Raw genomic sequence first — 25,715 nt, 5'->3', positions numbered from 1 at the left:
AGTTGTTAAGTTGGAAGAAATTCCCAGATGTCTGAAAACTTTTCTGACATTATCTTAGTTGACAAATAGTGTACAGGTGGCCTGCTTTTTAAATGAGTATTATTTAATCCACATTAAACCATCTTTTAGTTCTTACAACTGTCTTAACTTTATTAAAGTCAAAAATAATGTTTAGAGAGGGTAAAATCATAAATATGATTCATAAATACTTAAAAAAAAACAAATAGCGCTCCTAGTTGAACAGAAATCTCACTTAGAACTGTAGTTTATCTTTGAAAGAAAAACTTCTGGGACTGAGGGTAAAGCAGTTTTAGAAAAGAAATCAAATATTATGGAATTTGAAAATCTAATTTGGCATATATTAGATTAATGCCCCGTAAAACCCTAAAGTCTGAATTGAGTTTACAGAGTGTTTGACTTAATTCTGTTATTTTTTTTCCTCTTTTTTCCTTTGTTATGTATGTATAAATCTTGGTGACTTTTCCTTTTATGGGTTTAAACATTTAGTACTGAATTCTAAAGGGGCAGGTCCCTCCCTGCTTTTTATTTTCAGTGAACTTTTGAGGAGGTAGTGGACAGGAATTTATGTGTGTGTGTGAAATTACTTTTTCTATGAATATATGCATAATCCCCACAATTTCACCAATGTACACATTTTTTGCTTGCAAATAAGAAGGGATTAAAAAATTTGGTATGTAAAAAGCAAGGTTGATAAAAACCTTTTCATATATTTGTGTCCTAATATGTTTTTATTTTTTAAAAATATGCTGCAGCTGATTGAACTAAATTTGATTTTGACTTGTGCCACACAACTATAATTCCTTCAAAAGCATGTCAATATGCGATATATTTAAGGTACTGTCAGCAACAATTCCTTCTTTATTTAGAGTAATGTAACCTGAAACTATCAACCTTTTCTACTTTCATGAGCTTTTGACTTTCACACCACAATGCATAAAATAATGCATTTTATTTAAAGCTTTCACTAAAATGTCCATCACTGGAGGGAAAATTTTTATTTAAGTATGCCCCCTCCATTGAAATAGGCTTTTCTACCATTGTCTGGGTATCTTCCAATATTCTAAGCCCTTTGGATTACTTTGGATTAATTAGTTATCTCTTTATTTATAATAAAACAACATAATAATCCCTTAACGTGGCCAAAGAATTGGACTAAGCAGGGTGATTAAACTGGAGAATAGAATATCAAATAATACCAGAGTCTATTTACCTTATCCATTTTCTTCAGATAGAAATGATTAAGCAACCTGTTGGATAGTAGATCCAGACTAGAGAGAAGAAAGTATAATTAATATTGGAAGGATGTAAAGGGGAGAAAAAAACCCTGTAAATTGACCTATAATGAGAATAATCCATGATGCATAGCAAAGAGAATGATCAGTGTCTGGAATTCAGTGCCAGCTTGGCTTACATTTATGAGGATATCTTATTCATTTTTATGAATATGAAGTTCTATAAAGTCCAAATTGAGCAAAGGAAAACAAATGACATATATGGTTATCTACAGGTACAGGGTGGGGGGAGCCCAGGGGATAGAAAATACATTGAAATATTGAATAATCAAAGTAGAAACACTAGTCTAGCAAGATAGTCGTGCCATCCATACACACATTGTTTTGATTTTTTACTTATGTTATAACATTTTATCAAGTTATAACCTCATCTCTGAGGTTATTATATGTTGGGGCAAATATATATTAGCACCTGTCTCTACTGCACATACAGACAGCCATGTTCATTTACTTGTGAAGTGAATTGTTCTATCGATTATGTGCATCCATTATGACAAGTGCTTAGGGGAAGCAGGGCAGATTTTATTCAGGTGAAAAACCTATCCTGAAAGAGCTTCTACTTTAAAAGGGGAGATATGTACACATAAGTATATGAAAAGCAAGATAGTAGAAACTGTGTGCTTTAACAGGGAAGCATATAACTGACGGACAGGTACCATGGTAACAAGGAGTAAGAGCTCAGGGATTTAGGAGGGAAGATGGAAATATTCAGGGAAGGCTCCATGGAAGAAGTAGAGCTGTTGATCAGAGAATAGTACTAAACAATTCTGATAGCTGAAAAAAGTTCATGTATGTCTACTAAGGCATGTGTTTTGAAAAATACAGATAATTCATTTTATACTCATAAGAATGAGAATATGAAGGAATGTGATCCCACAGATACATGAATGGAAAAAGGATTTAGAAGGGAGATGTCTTTGCATCTCACCCATGTCCTCCATATTTTCATTTGCTCATGTGGTTCATATTTAATGTATGTGTACATGGTGGGCTCTGCAGGCTGTCTAAGTAGGTACATTGCTAAAGATATAGTGAAAGACTTTTGTCTTAGTGTCCTCATATAAGTGCTGATCTAGTATAATTAGCCTTTATAATATGTGATTTAAGGTATAATATTTGCACTCCTTGCAAATTTTTTCATGGCAAGCTGCCATGGCCTTTGGCCATGTCAGTAATCATTAACCACTTTGTTACAGAAAGGTAGAAAGGAAAATTATGAAGCAAGACCTATTTATTTTGCTTTTCAGTTGCACCACTGGTAGATAAAAGATTTAATGAGGAGGGCGGAGTCAAGATGACAGACTAGGAGGACGAGGAATTTGCATCTCCGCACAACTAGTGCACCTACCAGGCACCGGTGGGGGACCACAGACAACTAAGGGATGGGAGGAGCCCCCAGTGACCAGTTGTTTCAATTATATTTTTACCTATCCTAATATATTCTTTATCTTTCTAATTTTATTTTCTTTTTTATTCTTTGATATTGTACTGCTCCCTTTTTTCTTTCTTTTTTTTTTTTGCCACGCCATACAGCTTGCAGATCTTGGTTCCCAGGTTAGAGGTCAGGCCTGAGCTCCTGTGGTGGGAGCAACGAGTCCAAACTACTGGACTAACAGAGAACCTAGGACCTCAGGGAATATTAATCAGAGTGGGGCCTCATGGAGGTCCTCATCTCAGCACCCAGACCTGGCTCTATCCAACTGCCTGCAAACTCCAGTGCTGGACGCCTCAGGCCAAACAACCAATAAGACAGGAATACAGCCCCACCCATCAAAAAGAAAAAATGAAATGACAAAAAAATATGTTACAGATGAAGGAGCACCTACAAGACCAAATAAATGAAGATGAAATAGGCAACATACCTGAAAAAGAATTCAGAGTAATGATAGTAAAGATGATCCAAAATCTTGGAAACAGAATGGGGAAAATACAAGAAACATTTAACAAGGATCTAGAAGAATGAAAGAGTAACCAGACAGTGATGAACAACACAGTAACTGAAATTTAAAATACTGTAGAAAGAATCAGTAGCAGAATAACTGAGGCAGAAGAACGGATGAGTGCGCTGGAAGATAAAATGGTGGAAATAACTGCCAGGGAGCAGAATAAAGAAAAAAGAATGAAAAGAATTGAGGACAGTCTCAGAGACCTCTGGGATGACATTAAACACACCAGCATTCGAATTATAGGGGTCCCAGAAGAAGAAGAGAAAAAGAAAGAGTATGAGAAAATATTTGAAGAGATTATAGATGAAAACTTCCCTAACATGGGAAAGGAAATAGGCAATCAAGTCCAGGAAGTGCAAGTGCAGAGAGTCTCATACAGGATTAACCCAAGGAGAAACATCCAAGACACATATTAATCAAACTATCAAAAATTAAATACAAAGAAAAATTACTGAAAGCAGCAGGGGAAAAACAACAAATAACATACAATGGAATTGCCGTAAGGTTAACAGCTGATCTTTCAGGAGAAACTCTGCAAGCCAGAAGGGAGTAGCAGGACATATTTAAAGTGATGAAAGGGAAAAACCTACAACCAAGATTACCCAGCAAGGATCTCATTCAGATTCGATGGAGAAATTAAAACCTTTATAGGCAAGCAAAAGTTAAGAGAATTCAGCACCACCAAACCAGCTTTACAACAAATGCTAAAGGAACTTCTCTAGGCAGGAAACATAAGAGAAGGAAAAGACCTACAATAACAAACCCCAAACAATTCAGAAAATGGTAATAGGAACATACATATTGATAATTACCTTAAATGTAAATGGATTAAATACTCCCACCAAAAGACATAGACTGACTGAATGGATACAAAAACAAGACCCGTATGTATGCTGTCTACAAGAGACCCACTTCAGACCTAGTGACACATACAGATTGAAAGTGAGGGGATGGAAAAAGATATTCCATGAAAATGTAAATCAAAAGAAAGCTCAAGTAACATTTATCATATCAGACAAAATAGACTTCAAAATAAAGACAAGAGATAAAGAAGGATACTACATAATGATCAAGGGATCAATCCAAGAAGAAGATATAACAATTGTAAATATTTATGCACCCAACACAGTAGCACCGCAATACATAAGGCAAATGCTAACAGCCATAAAAGGGGAAATCAACAGTAACACAGTCATAGTAGGGGACTTTAACCCCCAACTTTCACCAATGGACAGATGATCCAAAATGAAAATAAATAAGGAAACACAAGCTTTAAAAGACACATTAAACAAGATGGAATTAATTGATATTTATAGTACATCCCATCCAAAGACAACAGAATACACTTTCTTCTCAAGCGCTCATGGAACATTCTCCAGGACAGATCATATCTTGGATCACAAAACAAGCCTTGGTAAATTTAAGAAAATTGAAATCATATCGTTTCTTTTCTGACCACAGCACTATGAGACTAGATAACAATTACAGGAAAAAACAACTGTAAAAAATACAAACACATGCAGGCTAAACAGTATGCTACTACATAACCAAGAGATCACTGAAGAAATCGAAGAGGAAACCAAAAAATACCTAGAAACAAATGACAATGAAAACATGATGACCCAAAACCTATAGGATGCAGCAAAAGCAGTTTTAAGAGGGAAGTTATAGCTATGCAATCCTACCTCAAGAAACAAGAAAAATCTCAAACAACCTAACCTTACACCTAAAGCAATTAGAAAAAGAAGAAGAAAAAAATCCCAAAGTTAGCAGAAGGAAAGAAATCATAAAGATCAGATCAGAAATAAATGAAAAAGAAATGAAAGAAACAGTAGCAAAGATCAATAAAACTAAAAGCTGGTTCTTTGAGAAGATAAACAAAATTGATAAACCATTAGCCGGACTCATCAAGAAAAAAAGGGAGAAGACTCAAATCAATAGAATTAGAAATGAAGAAGGAGAATTAACAACTGATACCCCAGAAATACAAAGGATCATGAGAGATCACTACAAGCAAATATATGCCAATATAATGGACAACCTGGAAGAAATGCACAAATTCTTAGAAAAGCACAACCTTCCAAGACTGAACCAGGAAGAAATAGAAAATATGAACAGACCAATCACAAGCACTGAAATTGAAACTGTGATTTAAAATCTTCCAACAAACAAAAGCCCAGGACCAGATGGCTTTACAGGCAAATTCTATCAGTCATTTAGAGAGGAGCTAACACCTATCCTTCTCAAACTCTTCCAAAACATAGCAGAGGGAGGAACACTCCCAAACTCATTCTAAGAGGCCACCATCACCCTAATAAACAAAACCAGGAAAAGAGGTCACAGAAAAAGAAAACTATAGGCCAATCTCACTGATGAACATAGATGCAAAAATCCTCAAAAAATATGAGCAAACAGAATCCAACAGCACATTAAAAGGATCATACACCATGATCAAGTAGGGTGTATCCCAGGAATGCAAGGATTCTTCAATACACACAAATCAATCAATGTGATACACCATATTAATAAACTGAAGAATAATAACCATATGATCATCTCAATAGATGCAGAAAAAGCTTTTGACAAAATTCAACACCATTTATGATAAAAACTCTCCAGAAAGTAGGCATAGAGGGAACCTACCTCAACATAATAAAGTCCATATATGACAAACCCACAGCTAACACCATTCTCAATAGCAAAAAATTAAAACCATTTCCTCTAAGATCAGAAACAAGAAAAGGTTGCCCACTCTCACCACTGTTATTCAACATAGTTTTGGAAGTTTTAGCCACAGCAATCAGAGAAGAAAAAGAAATAAAAGGAATCCAAATTGGAAAAAAAGTAAAACTGTCACTGTTTGCAGATGACATGATACTATACATGGAGAATCCTAAAGATGCTACCAGAAAACTCCTAGAGCTAATCAATGAATTTGGTAAAGTAGCAGGATACAAAATTAATGCACAGAAATCTCTTGCATTCCTATACATTAATGATGAAAAATCTGCAAGAGAAATTAGGGAAACACTCCCATTTACCATTGCAAGAAAAAGAATAAAATACCTAGGAATAAACCTACCTAAGGAGACAAAAGACCTGTATGCAGAAAATTATGACACTGATGAAAGAAATTAAAGATGATACAAACAGATGGAGAGATATACCATATTCTTAGATTGGAAGAATCAACATTGTTAACATGACTATACTACCCAAAGGAATCTGCAGTTTCAGTGCAATCCCTCTCAAACTACCAATGGCATTTTTCACAGAACTGGAACAAAAAATTTCACAATTTGTATGCAAACACAAAAGACCCCAAATATCCAAAGCAATCTTAGGAAAGAAAAACAGAGCTGTAGGAATCAGGTTCCCTGACTTCAGACTATACTACAAAGCTACAGTAATCAATACAGTATGGTACCGGCATAAAAATAGAAATAGAGATCAATGGAACAGGATAGAAAGCCCAGAGATAAGCCCACACACATGTGGTTACCTTATCTTTGATAAAGGAGGCAAGAGTGTACAATAGAGAAAAGACATCCTCTTCAATAAGTGGTGCTGAGAAAACCAGACAACTACATGTAAAAGGATGAAATTAGAACAGTTCCTAACACTATACACAAAAATAAACTGAAAATGCATTAAAGACCTAAATGTAAGGCCAGACACTATAAAACTTTTAGAGGAAAACATAGGCAGAACACTCTACGACATAAATCACAGCAAGACCTTTTTTGACCCACCTCCTAGAGAAATGGAAATAAAAACAAGGATAAACAAATTAGACCTAATGAAACTTAAAAGTTTTTGCACAGCAAAGGAAAACATAAGCAAGAGGAAAAGACAACCCTCAGAATGGGAGAAAATATTTGCAAACGAAGCAACTGACAAAGGATTAATCTCCAAAATATACAAGCAGCTCATGCAGCTCAATATGTAAAAAACAAACAACCCAGTCCAAAACTGGGCAGAAGACCTAAATAGACATTTCTCCAAAGAAGATATACAGATTGCCAACAAACACATGGAAGGATGCTCAGCACCAGTAATCATTGGAGAAATGCAAATCAAAACTACAATGAGGTATCACCTCACACCGGTCAGAATGGCCATCATCAAGAAATCTATAAACAATAAATGCTGGAGAGGGTGTGGAGAAAAGGGAACCCTCTTGCACTGTTGGTGGGAGTGTATATTGATACAGCCACTATGGAGAACAGTATGGAACATCCTTAAAAATCTAAAAATAGAACTACCATATGACCCAGCAATCCCACTACTAGGCAGATACCCTGAGAAAACCATAATTCAAAAAGAGTCATGTACCACAATGTCCATTGCAACACTATTTACAGTAGCCAGGACATGGAAGCAACCTAAGTGTCCATCGACAGATGAATGGATAAAGAAGATGTGGCACATGTATATAATGGAATATTACTCAGCCATAAAAAGAAATGAAATTGAGTTATTTGTAGTGAGGTGGATGGACCTAGAGTCTGACATACAGAGTGAAGTAGGTCAGAAGGAGAAAAACAAATACCATATGCTAACACATATATATGGAATCTAAAAAAAAAAAAAGTTCTGATTAACCTAGGGGCAGGACAGGAATAAAGACACAGAGGTAGAGAATGGACTTGAGGACACGGGGAAGGGGAAGGGTAAGCTGGGACGAAGTGTAAGAGTAGCATTGACATATACACACTACCAGATGTAAAATAGATAACTAGAGGGAAGCAGCTACATAGCACAGGGAGGTCAGCTCGATGCTTTGTGTCCACCTAGAGGGATGGGATAGGGAGGGGATGTGGGGATATATGTATGCATATAGCTGATTCACGTTGTCATACAGCAGAAACTAACAACATTGTAAAGCAATTATACTCCAATAAAGATGTTAAAAATAAAAAAAGCTTATTGGAAATCCACCCCATCTTTTCTCTTGTGCTAGTAACCCTTCAGAGAATTTGCTTTTGGGTAGTATCTAACCTGCTGCAAACATTCTAGAAACTGACTGGAAAACGAACCTGAGGGTCATTATTCATTCTTCATAATGTAGAATTTCATTTAATCCCTTTGTTTTCAGTATGGTGTGTCATTGCTCACTCTACATTGTACATGGAATCCCCTGCACTAGAACCTTTCTGGTTCAGTTCCATAGAAAATAAAAATCTTGTTTTCAGTCCCAGGGAGTATATGGGATGGGGAATGGGATCTTGAATTCTAATTGCTTCTTATACAGGCTTTCAACCAATTCTCCTATTCTCCCTCTTCTTATGCTTACTTTCTCAAGTACGGAGGCTTTCCTGGGTTCTGTGGCTCAAATCAGTTAGTTTCCAAATTTCTTCTTTCCGTTTTTTTTTTTTTTTTTTTGCTGTGCTTATACCAATTTTTATACTTACAGATGTGTTTATGCCAGCATGTATATTTTATATTATCATTTTTTTGTTTACTATATATATTTATATTGTTTTTAATATTTTTGTCACTAATTTAATACTGTAAAACTGCTTTGAAGCTATTGATTTGCTTTCATAAATTTGAGATATAGATATAATATATTAATAATAAAGAAAATGGAAATGTAACCAACAAGAACTATAATGTGTAAATTACATAAACTTGAGGTGAAAACCACATCTATTAACTGACTGATCATGTAGTTTAGCTGGAACAAACGTATGCAGTCTTTGATATACATGTGTAACATTAGGGTACGATTCTAAAGAAAAAACTGTCAAGCACTGTATTAGGTGTTTACATTGTCTCACTTACATAATTTTTAATTTAAAATTTATAAAATGTATGTACACACACAGGAAAAGACTTAATGAGGTGAAATATAGAAATAAATACTTAAGTCAGGTTTTCATTCATGTTATAACCATGGATTATGAGAATTTGGAATCTAGGGCTGACCTTGACCAATCTCCAGAGTCAGTGGTATTGGCCTTACATATTAAGTTCAAGAAAATTTGCAATTATTCTGAATATATTTCCTGATATATTATGACTAATATTGTTTAGATGCTAGGATTAGCTATATTCATTGAGATAAATCTTCTATGGATCTTTGAGATGATTTTACCATAATTATACACAATATTTCAATGTGATTTTATTTATTTACCTACTTTTATTGAAGTATAGTTGCTGTACAGTATTATATAAGTTACAAGAGTACAATATAGTGATTCACAATTTTTAAAGGTTACAATTCATTTATGGTTGTTGTAAAATATTGGCTATATTCCCATTGTTGTACAATATATTCTTGTAGCTTATCTTATACCTAATAGTTTATACCTCTTAATTTCCTACACCTGTATTCCCCACCCCTCCCCTCTCTTCACTGGTAACCACAAGTTTGTTCCCTATGTCTGAGAGTCTGTTTCTTTTTTGTTATATTCACTAATTTGTTGTATTTTTTTAATTCCACATATAAGTGATATCATACAGTATTTGTCTTCCTCCATCTGACTTATTTCACTTAGCATAATGCCCCCCAAGTCCATCCACATTGCTGAAAATGGCAAAATTTTAATTCATTTTTATGGCTGAATATATTTCATTCTGTACAATGGAATATATATATTCAGATGTGGTATATATATATATATATGCCATATCTTCTTTATCCATTCATCTTTTGATAGACACTTAGGTTGCTTCCATACCTTGGTAATTGTAAATAATGCTGCTATGAACATTAGGGTGCATGTATCTTTTCAAATTAGTGTTTTTGTTTTTTTCAGATATATACCCAGGAGTGGAATTGCTGGGTCATATGGTAGTTCTACTTTTAGCTTTTTGAGAACCCTCTATACTGTTTTCCACAGTGGCCATACCAATTATACTTTGAAGTTGGAATTGGGAGCTATTAAGCTGACTCTGAAAACTACAGAGAACTGAATCTTCAAAAAGTGCTCCGAGTAGTTGCTCTTACTAGTAGGTTTCAGTATGGAGTTAGATGTGTACACTGCCTTGCCTTTTTCTAACACATGCTTCATGCATTTCCTATTCAAATTATATTTACTATGGACTTGATTTGACTTCATACAGTACTTAATAATAAGTTATGCCTATTTCAGCATTCCACATTCAGTGCTAGAATTGCATAGGTAGCAACTTATCATGACCATTTTTAGTTAGCCTTTCTTTTCTTTGTGTTCAGAATGACTTGATATGTCATGCGTTCATTCATGCAACAAGAAACATTTGTTTACCTCTGTGTTCATTCCCAGTACCGGCATAGTATCTTAGTACAAGGTAGAGCCCGTTCTGCCTTTACTGGCTTTATGAAGGTTACATTCTAGTGTGGAAAGCAAACATTAAGCAACTGATTATGTGCTAAGTATTAACCAAAGTGTATAGGGTGTGAAGAGAGACTACACCAAGGGGACGACATCAGTGAGTTCCTCTTCCACCACTTACAAGCTGTATGCTCTTGCCTATTAATCTTTCTGGGACTCATTTTCTCATCTGTAAATGGAGATAATAATAATGCTAACTTCACAGGGTTGTTGTGAATATTTGGGCATGATGCCTAACACATAGGAACATTTAGTGATTATTACCTATTTGTTTTTGAGGGGGAGAGGGAGGGTCAGGGAAGGCTTCTGTGAGCAATTGACTTTTAAACTGAGATCTGAACAATAGTAGGGATTTGCTAAGTGGAGAACATTTTATAAGAAAGAACACCATGTTCAAAGGCCCCGAGACAGGGCACATGATGTGTCCAAAGAACTAAAAGAAAGCCACTGTGCCTAGAGCTCAGAAAATGAAGAATGGCTTAAAATGAGGCTGAGGTAGGCTGGGGTGACTAGATCACACAGGGTCTTGTGGGCCTTGTTAAGGAGGATTTAGACCTTTATTCTAAGGACAATAAGAATTGCCACAGGGGAATGGCATGATTAGATTTGAGTTTTAGAAAGATTATTCTGGCTTAAGTATCGACAATGGTTTGAAATTTTTCATCACGGATTGAAGGTCTGGCTCATCTGTAAAGGGACCTTTTGGGGGAAATATTGGATTTTTTGCTAGTGTCACCTTCTTGGATGTTGGTCCCTGGGATACCAGTCAGTGATAAAATTGGCATTGCCAATTTCTAGGTTTTCAGTAAATCTGCAGTTCAGAATTATATGAGCGTGTGTATGTATGAGTATATGCATATATGTGCAAATATATATAAACACATTATGTGTGTACATACATACACATATATACATATAAATATACATGCATGTATGTTTGTGTACACACACACACTCTCACACACACACACATTCTATCTCCCAAGAGACAGACCAGTATGTTTTTCTCTCCTATCTTCTACCTCTGACCATTCAATTTCTATGTTTTTTGAGTTATGGCATGTATGTTTAAGAGATGAGGAAGAGAAAATACATTCACCAATCCCTTTAATCTATAAGCTATAATGACATATCATGATTACTCTTCATAAGAGATTGGGAATGTATGGTGTTGTGCATAACGACTTTATAATATAGATTCCAAGTTTTCAGGAATTGCAGAGATATAGGAGAATGCTGTGTTCTCCACGTCGTGATGAATGCAGCAGTTGTGCACATATACAGGGCTCGATCATACTGAGCATCCCCTGAGCTCCGTTTGCAGACAAGTCATATCTCCACCATGACAAAATTCCCACAAGATTTTGAATAATTAATTTCTTGGAATTTGCGGGATTCAGCAGATATGTTCAGCGTTATTGATGGCAGCAAACTTTATCTCTTTTATTTCTGAGACACATAATGAAATAGGGAGTCCCTCGAATAACCACAGTTAGCGTTGAGGCTAATTTTGTAAGGGCCAGTGGGCTTTTGCCTTAATGTGTATAAATACGATTTTTCCTCCTCACAGCAGAATGCATGGTAGATAGAGGCAGAGTGAATTGGCACTAATTTATGAACGCTTCCAGCCTTCTCCGTGCAGTACGCCCTGTGAGGGCAACATGCTCTAATTACACTTACTTCACATAATGAGAGCTTTTAATGACAATTACTGATTAGAGTTAGGGATGTTTGGAGACCTTAAGAGCAGATGTATTAACTTTCAGAATGAAAGACTTCATCTGTCTTTTGTGTAGCTCAGCCCCACCACTGACCAGTTAGTTACTCAGTGAAATCCAGCTCCACGGCCCCAAAGATGTGAGTGGGCTCTGATCCGAGGGGCTGAAGCACACTTTATTTCTCAACTCAAATTAGGTCAAAGAGTTCAAGAATTCTCTTTGCTTTTAGCAGTGTTTTTACTTTGCGCTTTTTCTCCTTGTTGATGGTCACCCTGGCTGTTTTCCTTTTTGGTAACAAGAATAACCCATAGTCCAGACTGCTCTTTTTAGAGACATTGATTTGCACAGTCACAAATGGATACCTGACATTGTTTTCCTCTTTACACGTTTGTGGTGTCCAAATTTGGGGGGCCAGTATTTAAAAGCTCTGGCATCCTTTATATTAATGTGGATATGAGAATTACAAGAAAGATAAAAATTCTAGATCGTTACTAATTGTTGTACTAAGTGCATGAGTTTATATGGTCTACATATCCTATTTTGAGCAAAGCAGAAATTTTCTTTACAAGTCAAGATGACATGTATACGTTGTCTTTTATAAACAATTAGAAATTTCAATTACGTATCACATCAACATTTTACTAGTAGGATGATATTGCCCTTTCTAGCTTCAGTATCTATCTCTCTTCTTCATGAAAATAGATCAAGCTTTGTTTGTCTGTTTCCTTTTCCCTTTCCAGTCGCTCTGAGCGTCAGTTCCTCCTAACGCCTTCTTGCTTTAAATTATCTGTCTATACCACCATTTCCACTATTTCCTTTTTTTGCATTTTGAATTTTGTGTCTTTATGTCTGCTAAATCTGAAGTTAGAATTAAAAGCCAAAAAGTATTTGCAATGCAGGCATGTTTAAACTCAGAAAATTTAAATAACTTACAAGTAATATAACTGGTAAAGTTGGAAGGGAAAATGGCTCATGTTTTCTTGGCCCTTCCTACTCAGAACCTTCCCAGTTCTAGGATTCTGAGTTAAATGACTATCTTTTACATATTCCATATCCTTCCCCTACAACTCCCCAAAGCTAGCATAATTTAAGCCCTTAATAAGTACTAGCTTTAGCAATATTATCAGTAATTGAAACCATAAAACATTCCAATTGCCTTTTGTTCGTTTTAATACAGTTTCTTGTGAACTGGTATGTTTATAACCCCAAATCCCATTTTTCAGTCGTGTATTCATTTGTTCATTCACTGGACACACACATTTATTATTGGCTCAGGGTGAGGTATAAAATATGTCATCCTTCAAATAGCAGAATCTAGGATGTCTACAACAAATTTTACTAAAAGACTAAAACTCGAACACATACACTTTAGTAATGCATATGCTATTACACTTTTCATTGTCCTAATCCCTAAAAAAATATGTTTTGAGTCCCCATTGTTTGCATTCAACCAACATTTATCGAGCATTTATTAAGCTAGGTAACGGTGCTATGTGCTCTCACACCCACAATCAGAAATCCTATCAGGTGCCCCAGGGAGGAGTGGACCCCTGAATTTTTTGCTGAGGACACTGAGGGTTATAGAGGCTAGATAAGTGATGTGCCCAACGTCTCAGAGCCAGAAGACCATCTCACCAGGCTTCCCAATTCCAAATCTGGAGTTTATATCTATACAACAGCCATTCACTTCCCCCTTCCCTGCCCCCTGCTACTATTTTTGAGGCTGATCCCCTGACCTTGGCCATAAAGGCTGGACAAGGAGGCTGAAGTTCTCTCTGGAGATGTTGGTCTGCTACTTGTCTTGGCTACTTACTGCTCTTAAAAGAGTTACTATAGCTTATTAAGCATATATATTCAAAACTAAAACATAGCCATAGTTTGGGAGAATGTCTGTATAATTCAGGGAAACAAAATTTGATACAAGTGGTTCTATGCACATAACTTTTTTTCTTTTTTCATTTAAAGAGCAAAACCTATCAGTTAATTTGGCATCAGAATTTAAGAGAACTCAAACTGTAGCCCAGTTATTTGAGGTTCCACAGCCCTGGTCAGCCAGAAAGGTTGTACCTGGCCCACTGATTCTCAGACCTGTGAGAAATAGGCACCAGATCCCCAGTTTTGTAACAAAGGGCCCTGACACTGGACTCTTGGCCTGAGCATTGTCCAAGGTAATATAAAATGTTTAATAGAGAAATCACAGATGCCCATCTGAGGGATTTTGGTGGAATTGCCAATTATAAAAGCAGAGCTAAAATTACCTAGCTCATCACCAGAACCCCCCAAAGAAAAAGCCCCTTAATTTTGCACATATTTCAAGCAGTGCCTCTCTAAATATTGCTGCTGTTCATGATAAATCAAAAAGTTAAAAGCCGGGCTTCCCTGGTGGTGCAGTGGTTGACAGTCTGCCTGCCGATGCAGGGGACACGGGTTCGTGCCCTGGTCTGGGAAGATCCCACATGCCGCGGAGCGGCTGGGCCCGTGAGCTGTGGCCGCTGAGCCTGCGCGTCCGGAGCCTGTGCTCCGCGGCGGGAGAGGCCACAACAGTGAGAGGCCCACGTACTGCAAAACAACAAAACAAAAAGCAAAACAAAACAAAAAAAAAGTTAAAAGCCAAACCAACCTATCATAGAGTCCCAAAGATCAATATGTCACTTTCTGTGTATAACAGTATCAGTTTTTCTTTAATTATCTGTTTGAGGTTTTTTGGCTCAATAGCATGAGTCATTGAATTCATAAAAGCCCAAGCAGGCACAAAGAAACACCCAATTTTATCTACCTGTCTTTCTATCTATCTATCTCTCTATCTATCTATTTAGTTTTAGTTTTTTCCCTAGTTTCACTGAGCAATAATTGACATACATCACTGTATACATTTAAGGCATGCAGCATGATGGTTTGATTTACATGTATTATGAAGTAATTACCACAGTAGGTCTAGCTAACCTCCATCCTCTCATATAGATACAATAAAAAGAAATGGAAAAAAGAAAAAAGTTTTCTCCTTGAAGAAATACCCACTTTTAAACAAGTCATTTTACAAACATTTATTGAACACATACGAAATGTCAGGTGAGCAATAAAAACAATACAAAGATGAACAAGACAGAAATCATAAGCCAACACCCCACCTGTGTGACCTTGGACATGTTACTCAATCTCTCTACACTTGTTTCCTCTTGTAATATGGTAATACTGTCTACCTCATAAGGCTGTTGAAAGGACTGAATGACACAGTATATGTAAAGTGCCTAGTCTTGAAAAAGAAAGAGCTATTATTTTATCATCAGTATTATCACTACTAAAGTTAAGTGACTTGTAGAAAATCAGAAAGAGTTGCTGACAGAGTCAGAATCTCCTTCTGCTTCTCTCATAAACAGATTTATTCAGTGATCCTGCTGGTTGATTTTGCAGATGTTTGTTGAGTGTCTCCTATCTGCAAGGAGCTATGCTAAGCCCTGTGAAAATACAAGTTGCTATTGGACACACTTCTTGTCCTCAGGTGTTCGTGGACTATTTGGGGATGTGAGACATATACATAATTAATCGTGGTGCCAAGAAAAAAGCAAAAAGTGGTATAATAGAGGCACAGACATCAGAAGGAAAAGTGAGAAGGGAAGCCTTCATGGACTACAGGACTTTGAAGGATGGATAGATTGGGACATTCCAAGGAAAGGAAACAGTAAATGCATTATACCAGAAGTGGTGAGCATTCATCATGCTTGAGAAAGGATCTCTGAAGGGCTAGGATATCAGAAGGTATTAATAGGCATAGAATACATGCTGTAGTATTTCCATGAGAAGTGTCACAGTGTCTCAAAGTCCCCAAGTAACAGAGAGAGAATTTGTGGGGCGGAGGTTTGAGAGAGAGAGGTGGCCAAGTGTTAATAATTGGTAGTTGGTGAATAGAAGTGAAGGGTCTATGGGTGTTCATTATACTATCCTCGGAAGCTTTCTTGAGGTTTGAATTTTTTTTTTTAAGTTGAGGGAAAAAATAAAAACACATAAGAAACTCCTGTAATCAGTAAACAAAGAACAAATTACCTAGCTTAAAAAATGAGCAAAACATGACAGGAAATGCCACAGGAGATTATAGGAATGACCAATAAATAAATGAAAATATGTTTAATCTCTGAGGAGTTAGAGAAATTTAATTCAAAGCAATGAGATATTACTTTTCACCCACCAGCTCACCGCATTTTTAAAGGGTAGTCATATTGTGTGTATCTGAAAAAAAAGAGATGTTAATACCAACCTTCTGTGATTGCTATAGGGATTCAGGAGAAGAGCATGTGAGGTACCTGGGACACAAAAGAACTCAGTAACATCTCCTTCTACTACTACCATTATCTAGTTGAAGATACCGAGCACCTGAACGAGGGGAGAAGCAGGGGAATGGGAGAAAATCCATAGGATTTGGCAACTGATTGCATTTGAAGGAACAAGGAGGAAGATAGAGCGCTCAGGAAAAACTCCAGATGTTGTTTGTTTGTTTGTAGAAGAGAAATTGCTAAGGAAAGGAGAAGATGCTGCTTAATTGAGTTGTCTGCCACACTGATTGTTGAACACGCTGAGGAATTCTTTTCAGGAAGGGTGGTTGATCCTTATAAATTATTAAAGATAGACCCATAATTTAGAGACTTCTTATATAAATGCTCTGTTTTTAAGAATATGTTCTTAAATATATATTACAGGTGCACACACAAAATAGAACGATTAATGAAAGTATCCTTCCCCAGCCTCTCCTTATGGATAGCCATTGTTAAGTTTCTCATGTTGTCTACCAGAAAAATATTTATGACAATACCAGTATCATACCTGTGTGTACACATACATGCCTGTGTGTGTACTTTCAAAAATTCACATGAATGGTAATATATTTAGGGGTCTTGCTTTTTTTTTTCTTAACTCAATCCAATCATCCTTTATTCTGTTAAACATCTGCTTATGAATCCACTGGCAAGGTATATCATAATGGATTTAACTAATTCCCCGTGAATGACCATGTAAGGTTGTTTTCAGTTTTTTACTGTTACGAATAACTGGTCTTGAACATTAGTGTACATTTATCTTGATGTTTCGTTGGTTGGTTTTGGAGCATATTATTAGCAACAATTCCTAGAAGTAGAATTGCTGAACCAAAAAGTGTTTATAGTTTTAATTTTGATAATTTCCCTCTTAAAAGGCTCTACCATTTACCCTCCTTTCAACAGTGTGAGAGGGTTTTTGCCACACCCTCACCAATAGTGGGTATTACTGACTTGTAAATTCATTAAGAGAAAATATTATCTTGTTTAGATGTGTATTTATCAATTCTTTATTATGGCATTACTTATATTATTTATTGTTAATTATAAGTGAGGTTGAACAGTTTTTAAAATCTTCATTAACTTTTTCCTACCTTTTTCTTTTTTAATACAATATTGTGATTTTATATGCCTATAAAATTCTATGTGTAAAATTAACCCTATTATCTAAATCACTATATATATACCCATATATGTATATCTATATATATTATGTGCTTCAAGAAACCTAACAAAGAGGGATAATAAAATTACATAGTTTATGTATTTAGTTCAATTAATCATTATCTTCTTTACCATTGGATTCTCTCAAGGAACAGTGCTAGGCACCAAAGATAAAAAAATGTTCGTATCTTTTTACCAATTTTATCATTAATCATTTATATTGATTTCATAAGCTATTCATGTAATAATTAGCCTGTTACATGTGTGGCAAATATTTTTTTATTCATTTATCTTTTGACTGTATTTTTTTCATATAAAGTTGTTTAATATGCAATTAAATTTAGCAATCTCTTCCTTTATAGCTTGTAGGAATTTTTTTTTTTAATTACTTAGTGTGCTCAGGCTGCCGTTAACAAAATACTATAGACTGGGTAGGTTAAAAAACATCAGTTTATTCCTCACAGTGGCTAAGAAGTTCAGGATCAAGGTGCCAGCTGATTCAGTTCCTGGTGAAGGATCTGTTTCTTGCCTGTGTATGGCCACCTTCTCACTGTGTCCTCACCCGGTGGAGAGAGAGAGACTGAGATCTCTGGTGTCTCTTCCTCTTGTTATAAGGCACCAGCACTATTGATTAAGACCTTACTCTTATGACCTCATTTAACCTTAATTACATCCTAAAGGCCCTATCACCAAATAGCGACACAGTGGGAATTAGGGACTCAACATGTGAATTTGGGGTCGGGGGAACACAATTCAGCCATAGCAATTACCAAGTGTAATATGGCATTCTGTGTTAATCCACCAAATAGCAGTTTTGAGCACTGTGTGAGATCTTTGTTAGTGTTCAATCATCGATATTGTTTGCATTTAGTTTTATACTTAGTATAAAACTTTTTTGAGAACAAGAATATAATTTCATTAGAGTACCCACACTCATCTCAAGGGCCTCTTCTGTCCGATTCTGAGTGGGCCAACTATAAATATGATGTTAGACCTCAGAGATCATCTGGTACAATACCTTCAATGCGTATCTGTGGAAAATGAGACCCAGACTGGTCGAAGAGACTTCCTCCAAATTTTGGAGTTAATCACACCAGAAGTTGGACTGGAATTCTGGTCTTTTTTTGACTTTCAGTCTAGTGTTGATTCTTCAGTAAGTGAATAAATACATATAAGTACTTAGAACATGGTTGGTACCTAATAAGTGCTGCCTAAGTATTAGCTATTATTGTTACTTCACTGTTGTCATCAGTATGTTCTTCATTATTCAAAGAGAACAGATTCTGGAAGCAGACTGAGATTGAACCTCAGTGACATTAGCAGTCAGTTGTTAGTCTTTCTGAGCCTCAGGTGTCTCAACTATAATAGAGGACAATAGTGGAAGAAGCTATCTCATAAGGGAGTTGAAAGAAACAGTTTTTTGTTTTTTGTTTTTTTTAATATGCAGAACACAGAGCAGCACCTGTATCAAAATAATAATTATGTAAATATTATATGAAATAATATTTTTCCATTTTTTCCAGTTTATTAAAAAGGGTACAAATGAATGATGGATGAAGAGGCACATAGAGTGAGGTCTGGAAGGATCCTGAGTACAGGACCTGTCCCTAGGAGTTAGGCTGTGGCCTCCTCCCCATGGTATTATAGAACCACTTAGTCTCCTAGAATCAGCTTGAGCCAACTAATCTTGTCTAGTTGTTTCCCGCCTCCTTCTGGAGTCGTGATTGTAAGCACAATCTACAATGGTCACTGATACAATAAAAATACTTAAATTGTGTGATGAGAGAGCAGGGCACAAACTAGATAAGGAGACTAATTGAACATTGATTTGTTTTTGAGGCCTGCTTGCAAAAACAAGTTAGAGCCATGCAAAGAGGAGGTGGTACCAAGAAGTGGTTAGAAGATATAAAGGAAAGTGTCATCAATATTGATTAGATTTAATCCTCCTCTTTCCATCCTTTCAATATTGATATAATTCTGTGTGAGATATCCTGGGCTCATAAATGAGAAGAGTTTCATAAGTTGACTGAGTTTTGTATTTTTGTCTTGTGCAGAAATACAAATGTTATGAAAAGGAAAGTCAGGACTTACAGTGTCAATTTTATAAGAAATTTGAAATAAATGATGTAATTTCAAACACATCTGGAATTTTTTAATCTCTAGTTTTTGAAAGGTTTTTCCAGAAAGAGAAGTTACTGTGTATTAAAAATCACTCCATACTTAACACTGCTTGGTTCCATAGAGAACATCTTTTGTGCCAGGTCTTTATAAAGTAGCTTCATTATTTGTTTTTCAAAATACCAAGTTGATACCTAAAATATTGGGCTCCCTGCCATTCACATTTAATTGAAGAGCACAATTCCAAGTCAATGTTTAAAATATTTAAATCTCGCCATTTACTATTATCCATTCCATGATTCTCCTTCAGTACATTGAGCATCTACTATGTGTCCGCACTCTACTCATCACTAAGGAGACAAAAATGAATACAGCCCCAGTGTTCCCCCTGCACCCTAGCCCCAGAAGTTTATAGTCTATGGGTGTATCAGTCCTGAGAAAAAGTAATTGCAGCATGATACAAGTGCTGTGATAGTGTAAATCCAGTGATAGCATAAAGGAAGAAATGACCAATCAGAAACAGACCACTTTACACAGTCCTTGAGCACATTTAGTCCTTCAACAGGAAAATAAACAATTACAAAAATGTCAACATAACTAGAAATCTTTATCCCTTCCTAGGGTCAGTTTATACTACTGCTGTAGATAATCTTCATATCATGATAGCAGAACCCAAACAACCTAGTTTTTTGTTTGTTTGTTTGTTTTTGTTTACAAAGAAAGAAAAAGCAACCTTTGTAACAAAGCCTTTTGTTGGATTAGAATTTTTTCTCGCCCCATGAATTTAGAGAGATTGAATGCCTTCTCTAATGATAGGAGGCATTACTCTTTCCGGGTTTAGAAATCATTATTTTCTATGTAGTCTTCTGTAAACTATTGATACCACACATGCTTATTAAAGAGTTATGGAATATCTCCTTTTGCAGATTTTAGACTCGAGGGCTAAACAGTCTCCTTATGACAGGTGGAGAGTAGGCATAGAAAAAGGGATAAATGCTGTCTAGGTGATTGATAATATGGTTGTCTGTCTCAGGGGCTGGCTTCTGGAAAGGGCCGTCCAAGAGCAGTTTTAAGAACAATTGCCTACGGCTGTCTTGGGCTGAATGTGTGGCAGAAAAAGAACTCACTCCTCTGGGGGAAGGGAAAAGAAGGCCCAGTATCCCAGAAGACTTATGGCTTCTATTTGTCTGATGAAAGAGTGGCATTGACAGAATACAGAGTGGATGATAGCAAATCTTGCGTGTCTCTAGTGAAGATTTTTGTTTAGCGGGGTGGAGGGATTCAAATTGTGAAGTCTATTTGGGATGAGTTATCTGCAATCTCTCCCTGTCCCTGGAGAGAAGGAGAATGACTAATTGAAGCATCCCAGAACAGTAATTGAGACAGATTGAAAGGGGAAATGAGTGATTAACCTTGAGCCTTCTCTTGACGCTGTGCATGGTAATGTTAGAGGTTTCTGGGCGGTGCCTTAGGAGCTCATTTTCACAAAAGTCCACATAGCTCCTATAATTAAATTTCAGAGAAATATGTTTCCACCCCAACTTAAGTTTCAGATACTTGTTGCTCTGTTTTACATCATGTCACTAATAAAAGCTTATTACTAATGGCTGAAAACCAGAGACAGATTTGCTGAGAAGCTAATGAAGCTTAAACTTTAGGACCCCTCACCCTAGAACTAATTTTGCATTCCTTTCTTAAAGAAGAGCCCCAAATTGTATAGGCCTCCAGTCCCACAAAACCTACATCTGTCCCTGCTGATAAAATTCCAATAATAATGAGTGATTGGCATAAATTGAAAAGTTCTCCAAAATGAAGGCCAACATTTCTTCACTCCTTAGGGATTCAGGAACTAAGTTTCATAAATGCTTGGACCTATATCTGTTTACTCTAAATTATCAAGTTTTTGAAATTCTGGGAGTTGAGATGAACAATATCCTAGCTAATTACATGTTTTTGTGAGTACAGTGATTACTTTATTCCCTAAATAGAGTGTTAGTAATGTTAAAAAAGGAAAAGTAGGAAAAAAAATGATATAATAATATAGAGGTACCATTATTTACATATTTCTGTGTACTGGTACAATAATTATAAATAAGAATCAAATGGGTTATTTTTTAAAAGACTCAGATCTCCTGTATTCTGAATTGTGTTACCATTTATCCTCCTACCTTTTAGCAATATCTAATTTAGTGCCCTGTATACAGAAGGTGGTCAAAAAGCATTTGTTGAATTGAAACTAAGTGTATGTTGTGAATTGGATTGCTTTACTAAAAAGAAGAGCTAGCAGAATCTGGCTGATGTGAAAAAAATAAAACACTTAACCTAAATGTAGCTGTATGCACATTGATGGCAAGTAACTTTTACAAAGCAAAACTCTCTACTTACCAGAAATTTCATAATCATCCTTTGGCAAGTATAATTAACATAAGATCACAAACCCGCTACCACATTTTTATTTGATAAGTGAATCCATGGTTAACTCAGGCATCCTATATGACTCGTCTGAAAATTCATGTATGTCTGAAAGATCTGGGGATATATTTTTCCTTATTTTTTATTATTGTTGATTTTTTTCCTGCTTTTGATAGGGTTGTAAATTGACCTGGAGAAATGATAACTAATGGAGTATACTTGGGTTTAGACAAAATTTTATTTGACTAGTTATATACTTGTATCTGAAACTTATATCCTTGATAGTTTTCTTCCCAGTGGATATCAAAGTTTGCTGCAACAGCTTTCTACAACAGAGGAAGTTAGCTGTCTTTTGCTTACTCACTCATATTCTTATACACACATTCTCTCTCTCTTTCTCTCTCTCTCTCTCTTTCTCTCTCTCTCTCTCTCTCACACACACACACACACGCACACAAGCACTTCACACACAGAGATAGTTTTTTGACAAGCAGGTATTTGTATAGTTTGAATCACTGAATGAACTCTGAGTTATCAGTACAGAACTTGACAAGAGCTAGGGCCATTCTCCAAGCTCTCAGGAATTTTACCTCTCTCAGCTAGGCGTAATCCTTGAGTCAGTGCTCAAATGGTGGGATGGTCTAGAAGTACACAGTGAAAGAGTATAGTCTTTTATGGCCATGTTCTTTGGAATTAAAAATATAGAAAGAATACAGTGATTTTGAGCAAAGTACTTAACTGTTAGTATCAACATAGTATATATAAAATTTTTTCTTCTGCCCGAGAGGTTGTCAAGATTGGGATTTTCATCTCTGAAAATGCTTGTTTCTCAGCCTCCCCATTGGGCTGATCCTCTTAGTTATTCAGGCAATGTCACATGCAATTAAATGAGGTGAAATATTTGTTTCATTTTAGACCAGGTGTCGTAGTTTTGAATATCATTTATTCTATCAGCAGCAGCAATTACAAAATTAAGGTAACCAGTAACTTTTTTATTGGAGGTCTTGTTCCTCTAAGACCTGTTTGTTCTGATGATCTTTCTAAATCTTCTGATAAATCTGCATCAATAAAAGATGTTGTATTCATCGATCAAGCATAGAGCTGAAGCTGCAAACACACGTATTACACGTGTTAAAGATGGTCACTTTTGATAGGAGTAAAGGATAAGTAATTGTTGAGAACACCAAAGCCCTCTACAACAAAGACTAATATGGACTGTGTTTTGAGCTGGTGGGCCAGCATATATCTGAACAAATAGGATCCTAATGGTTTGGTGAACTAGAAGACAGAATGAAAGTAATTTGGGCAGCATTCCTAAGTCTGCAATTTTGTTAGGCCAGTGCAGACCCTCTCCACAGGAAGCAGACATTGAGGTCAGAAGTTGGGTCAAAGCCTTTTAATTGTGAACCTCCGTGATGCCTCTGGGCTCAGGTCAATAACCTGAGAGACTCTGTCTGTGAGCCTGGAAAGGGTATATTACGGGGGCTCAGGTGGCCCACTAGACTGTTCTAATACTCAATTGTGAGAAGCAGATTATCTGCTTTGCAGATTATCTGATCTCCTTTCATCAGCCTCCCTACTGGGCTTTCAGTTGCCAAGTATGGGTCTCAAATGTGAAGTGCAAGAAGTTGGGCACAGTGGACTCTGTGTGCAATCCCATTAGTAAACCAAATATAAATCAATCAACAGGCACTGCTTTGTTAAATGGCTTCAGGCTTATTTGCTTTGGCATTTTCTCTGTCTTAATCTGTATTCTCTAGAGTTGCCTGAACCCCATTTATTTTACTCTTATCTCCTAGAAATCTTTAGACTAGAGAACAGATGTATCATGAAATCCATGCAAAATGGAATTACTCCAACACCTTTCCTTCTTTTGTGTTCTCTGTAATGTAGATAGAGCATTATGATGTAATTTAATTTCTTATCTGGAAATTCATAAAGTCGTTCCCGCCTCGGCTGTCCTTGGTGCCCTGGTAATCTTGCTTGTTTGTGCTCTTCAAGGCAGCTGTCATTCAGTCAGAAGAAAGATTGGTTCTCTGTGAGTCACAGTTTTCTGTGGATTAGGAAATCAGGGCTGGATTGTGAATTATGTTTTTGTCAAAGACCAGACTATTATCATCATCCTCTCCTGTTTTCAGAAACAAAGAGAGAAAGGGACATAAGAAAAGAGGGAGGGAGGGATGGGGGGGTGAGAAAGAGAGAGAGCGAGAACACTAATGACATTTTGGCCTGCTATAAGTTATAATCTTCTCTATAGCTAGACAGGTAGTATCCCTGATAAGTTCTTAATAAGAAAGTGTATTTTTATGCCCTTCTTTGGCATATGAAAACATCCCTGCAAACTTAAAAGCAAAATGGCAAACTCTTAAATCCTAATCTTTGTTTTCATCACTAGATCATGCCTCACTCCCAAAGTACTGCTTCCAAAGGTAGTTTTCCCCCTAAAACACATACTCTTTCCTGTTTTCCACTAGTCCTGGCACAGATGCTCTAAGAACAGAGCACTGATTGGTACTAGTGAACAAAAATTTTTGGTTTCAACAACCCCTTCACCTATCCTTTTCTTTTTGAATCAGTTTTGATGACTTGATATTATATTAGTCCCATGCCTACTTACAATACTAGCATATACTCCTATGAATTTTGAATTTTGTTGGCAATTTTTAAATCTTTTATTATTCAGCAGATACTAATTTTATACCTACTTTGTGCCAGGCACTATTCTGGGTCCTTGGCACAATGATAATAAGTTAATAAAGCAATCTTAGATTTCTTCCCTCATGGAGTTTACATCCTGTTGGGAATAGACAGACAATAAAGAATAAACAAATGGGTAAATTATACAGTTTGTTAAAAAGAGATAAGAGCTACAGAAACAAACAAAAAGAAGAAGAGTGAAAGGTTAAAGGAAGCCAGAAGTGCTGAGGCAGAGGTGGGGAGGTTGTGATTTAAGTGGGGTGATCAAGGTGGCCTCGTTTAGGGAGAGCAAGACCTTGAGGGCTCTCATGGGAGTTAGCTATGAAGATTTCTGGAGGAGAACATTCCAGGCAAAGGGAAGAGCCAGTGCAAAGGTCACAAGGTGAGAGCATCCTTCCAGGTATTGAGACCCTGTGTTTATAAATTGAAACTAGAATGATTTTCCTAAGATCAGTCTTTCATTATCAAGCTCTCTCTATCCTTACTGTTTGTTTCTGAAATAACAAAATTAGAAGCAGATTTCCCTCAATGTATCTGTGTTTCTAGAAATGATAGTAAACTATTTCCCAACATCCAAGACATCCTTTTTAAATGTCTTGCATCTTCTGAGAAGTAGAAAACATAGTATTTGTTAAATACTATGTTACAATAATTTCGTGTATTGAAACAAATTTAGTTCCTTTAGGAATTTAAATGAGACAACTGGAGTAGCTGTGTT

General features: G+C 36.3%; 1 protein-coding gene across 6 annotated transcripts in view; it reads left to right on the top strand.

Annotated features, from left to right (window-relative positions):
- The window catches only part of SLC10A7 (solute carrier family 10 member 7), a 253,553-nt gene that overhangs the window by 114,680 nt on the left and 113,158 nt on the right, over positions 1-25,715 (top strand). Inside the window, exon 6 of one of the 6 annotated variants that reach the window (XM_060116074.1) lies at positions 16,573-16,927. The exons of the other annotated variants lie outside the window; for them this stretch is intronic. Coding sequence (XP_059972057.1) covers positions 16,573-16,653 — 81 coding nt within the window. The 3' untranslated portion in view covers positions 16,654-16,927. Of the gene's footprint in view, positions 1-16,572; positions 16,928-25,715 lie in introns of those variants that run through there. 6 annotated transcript variants of the gene reach the window in all.

This window comes from Mesoplodon densirostris, chromosome 1, assembly GCF_025265405.1.
Source record: "Mesoplodon densirostris isolate mMesDen1 chromosome 1, mMesDen1 primary haplotype, whole genome shotgun sequence".
In the NCBI taxonomy this organism is placed as follows: domain Eukaryota; kingdom Metazoa; phylum Chordata; class Mammalia; order Artiodactyla; family Ziphiidae; genus Mesoplodon; species Mesoplodon densirostris.
Note: the sequence above shows the minus strand (reverse complement) of the source record. Positions and strands in the feature narration are given on the sequence as shown.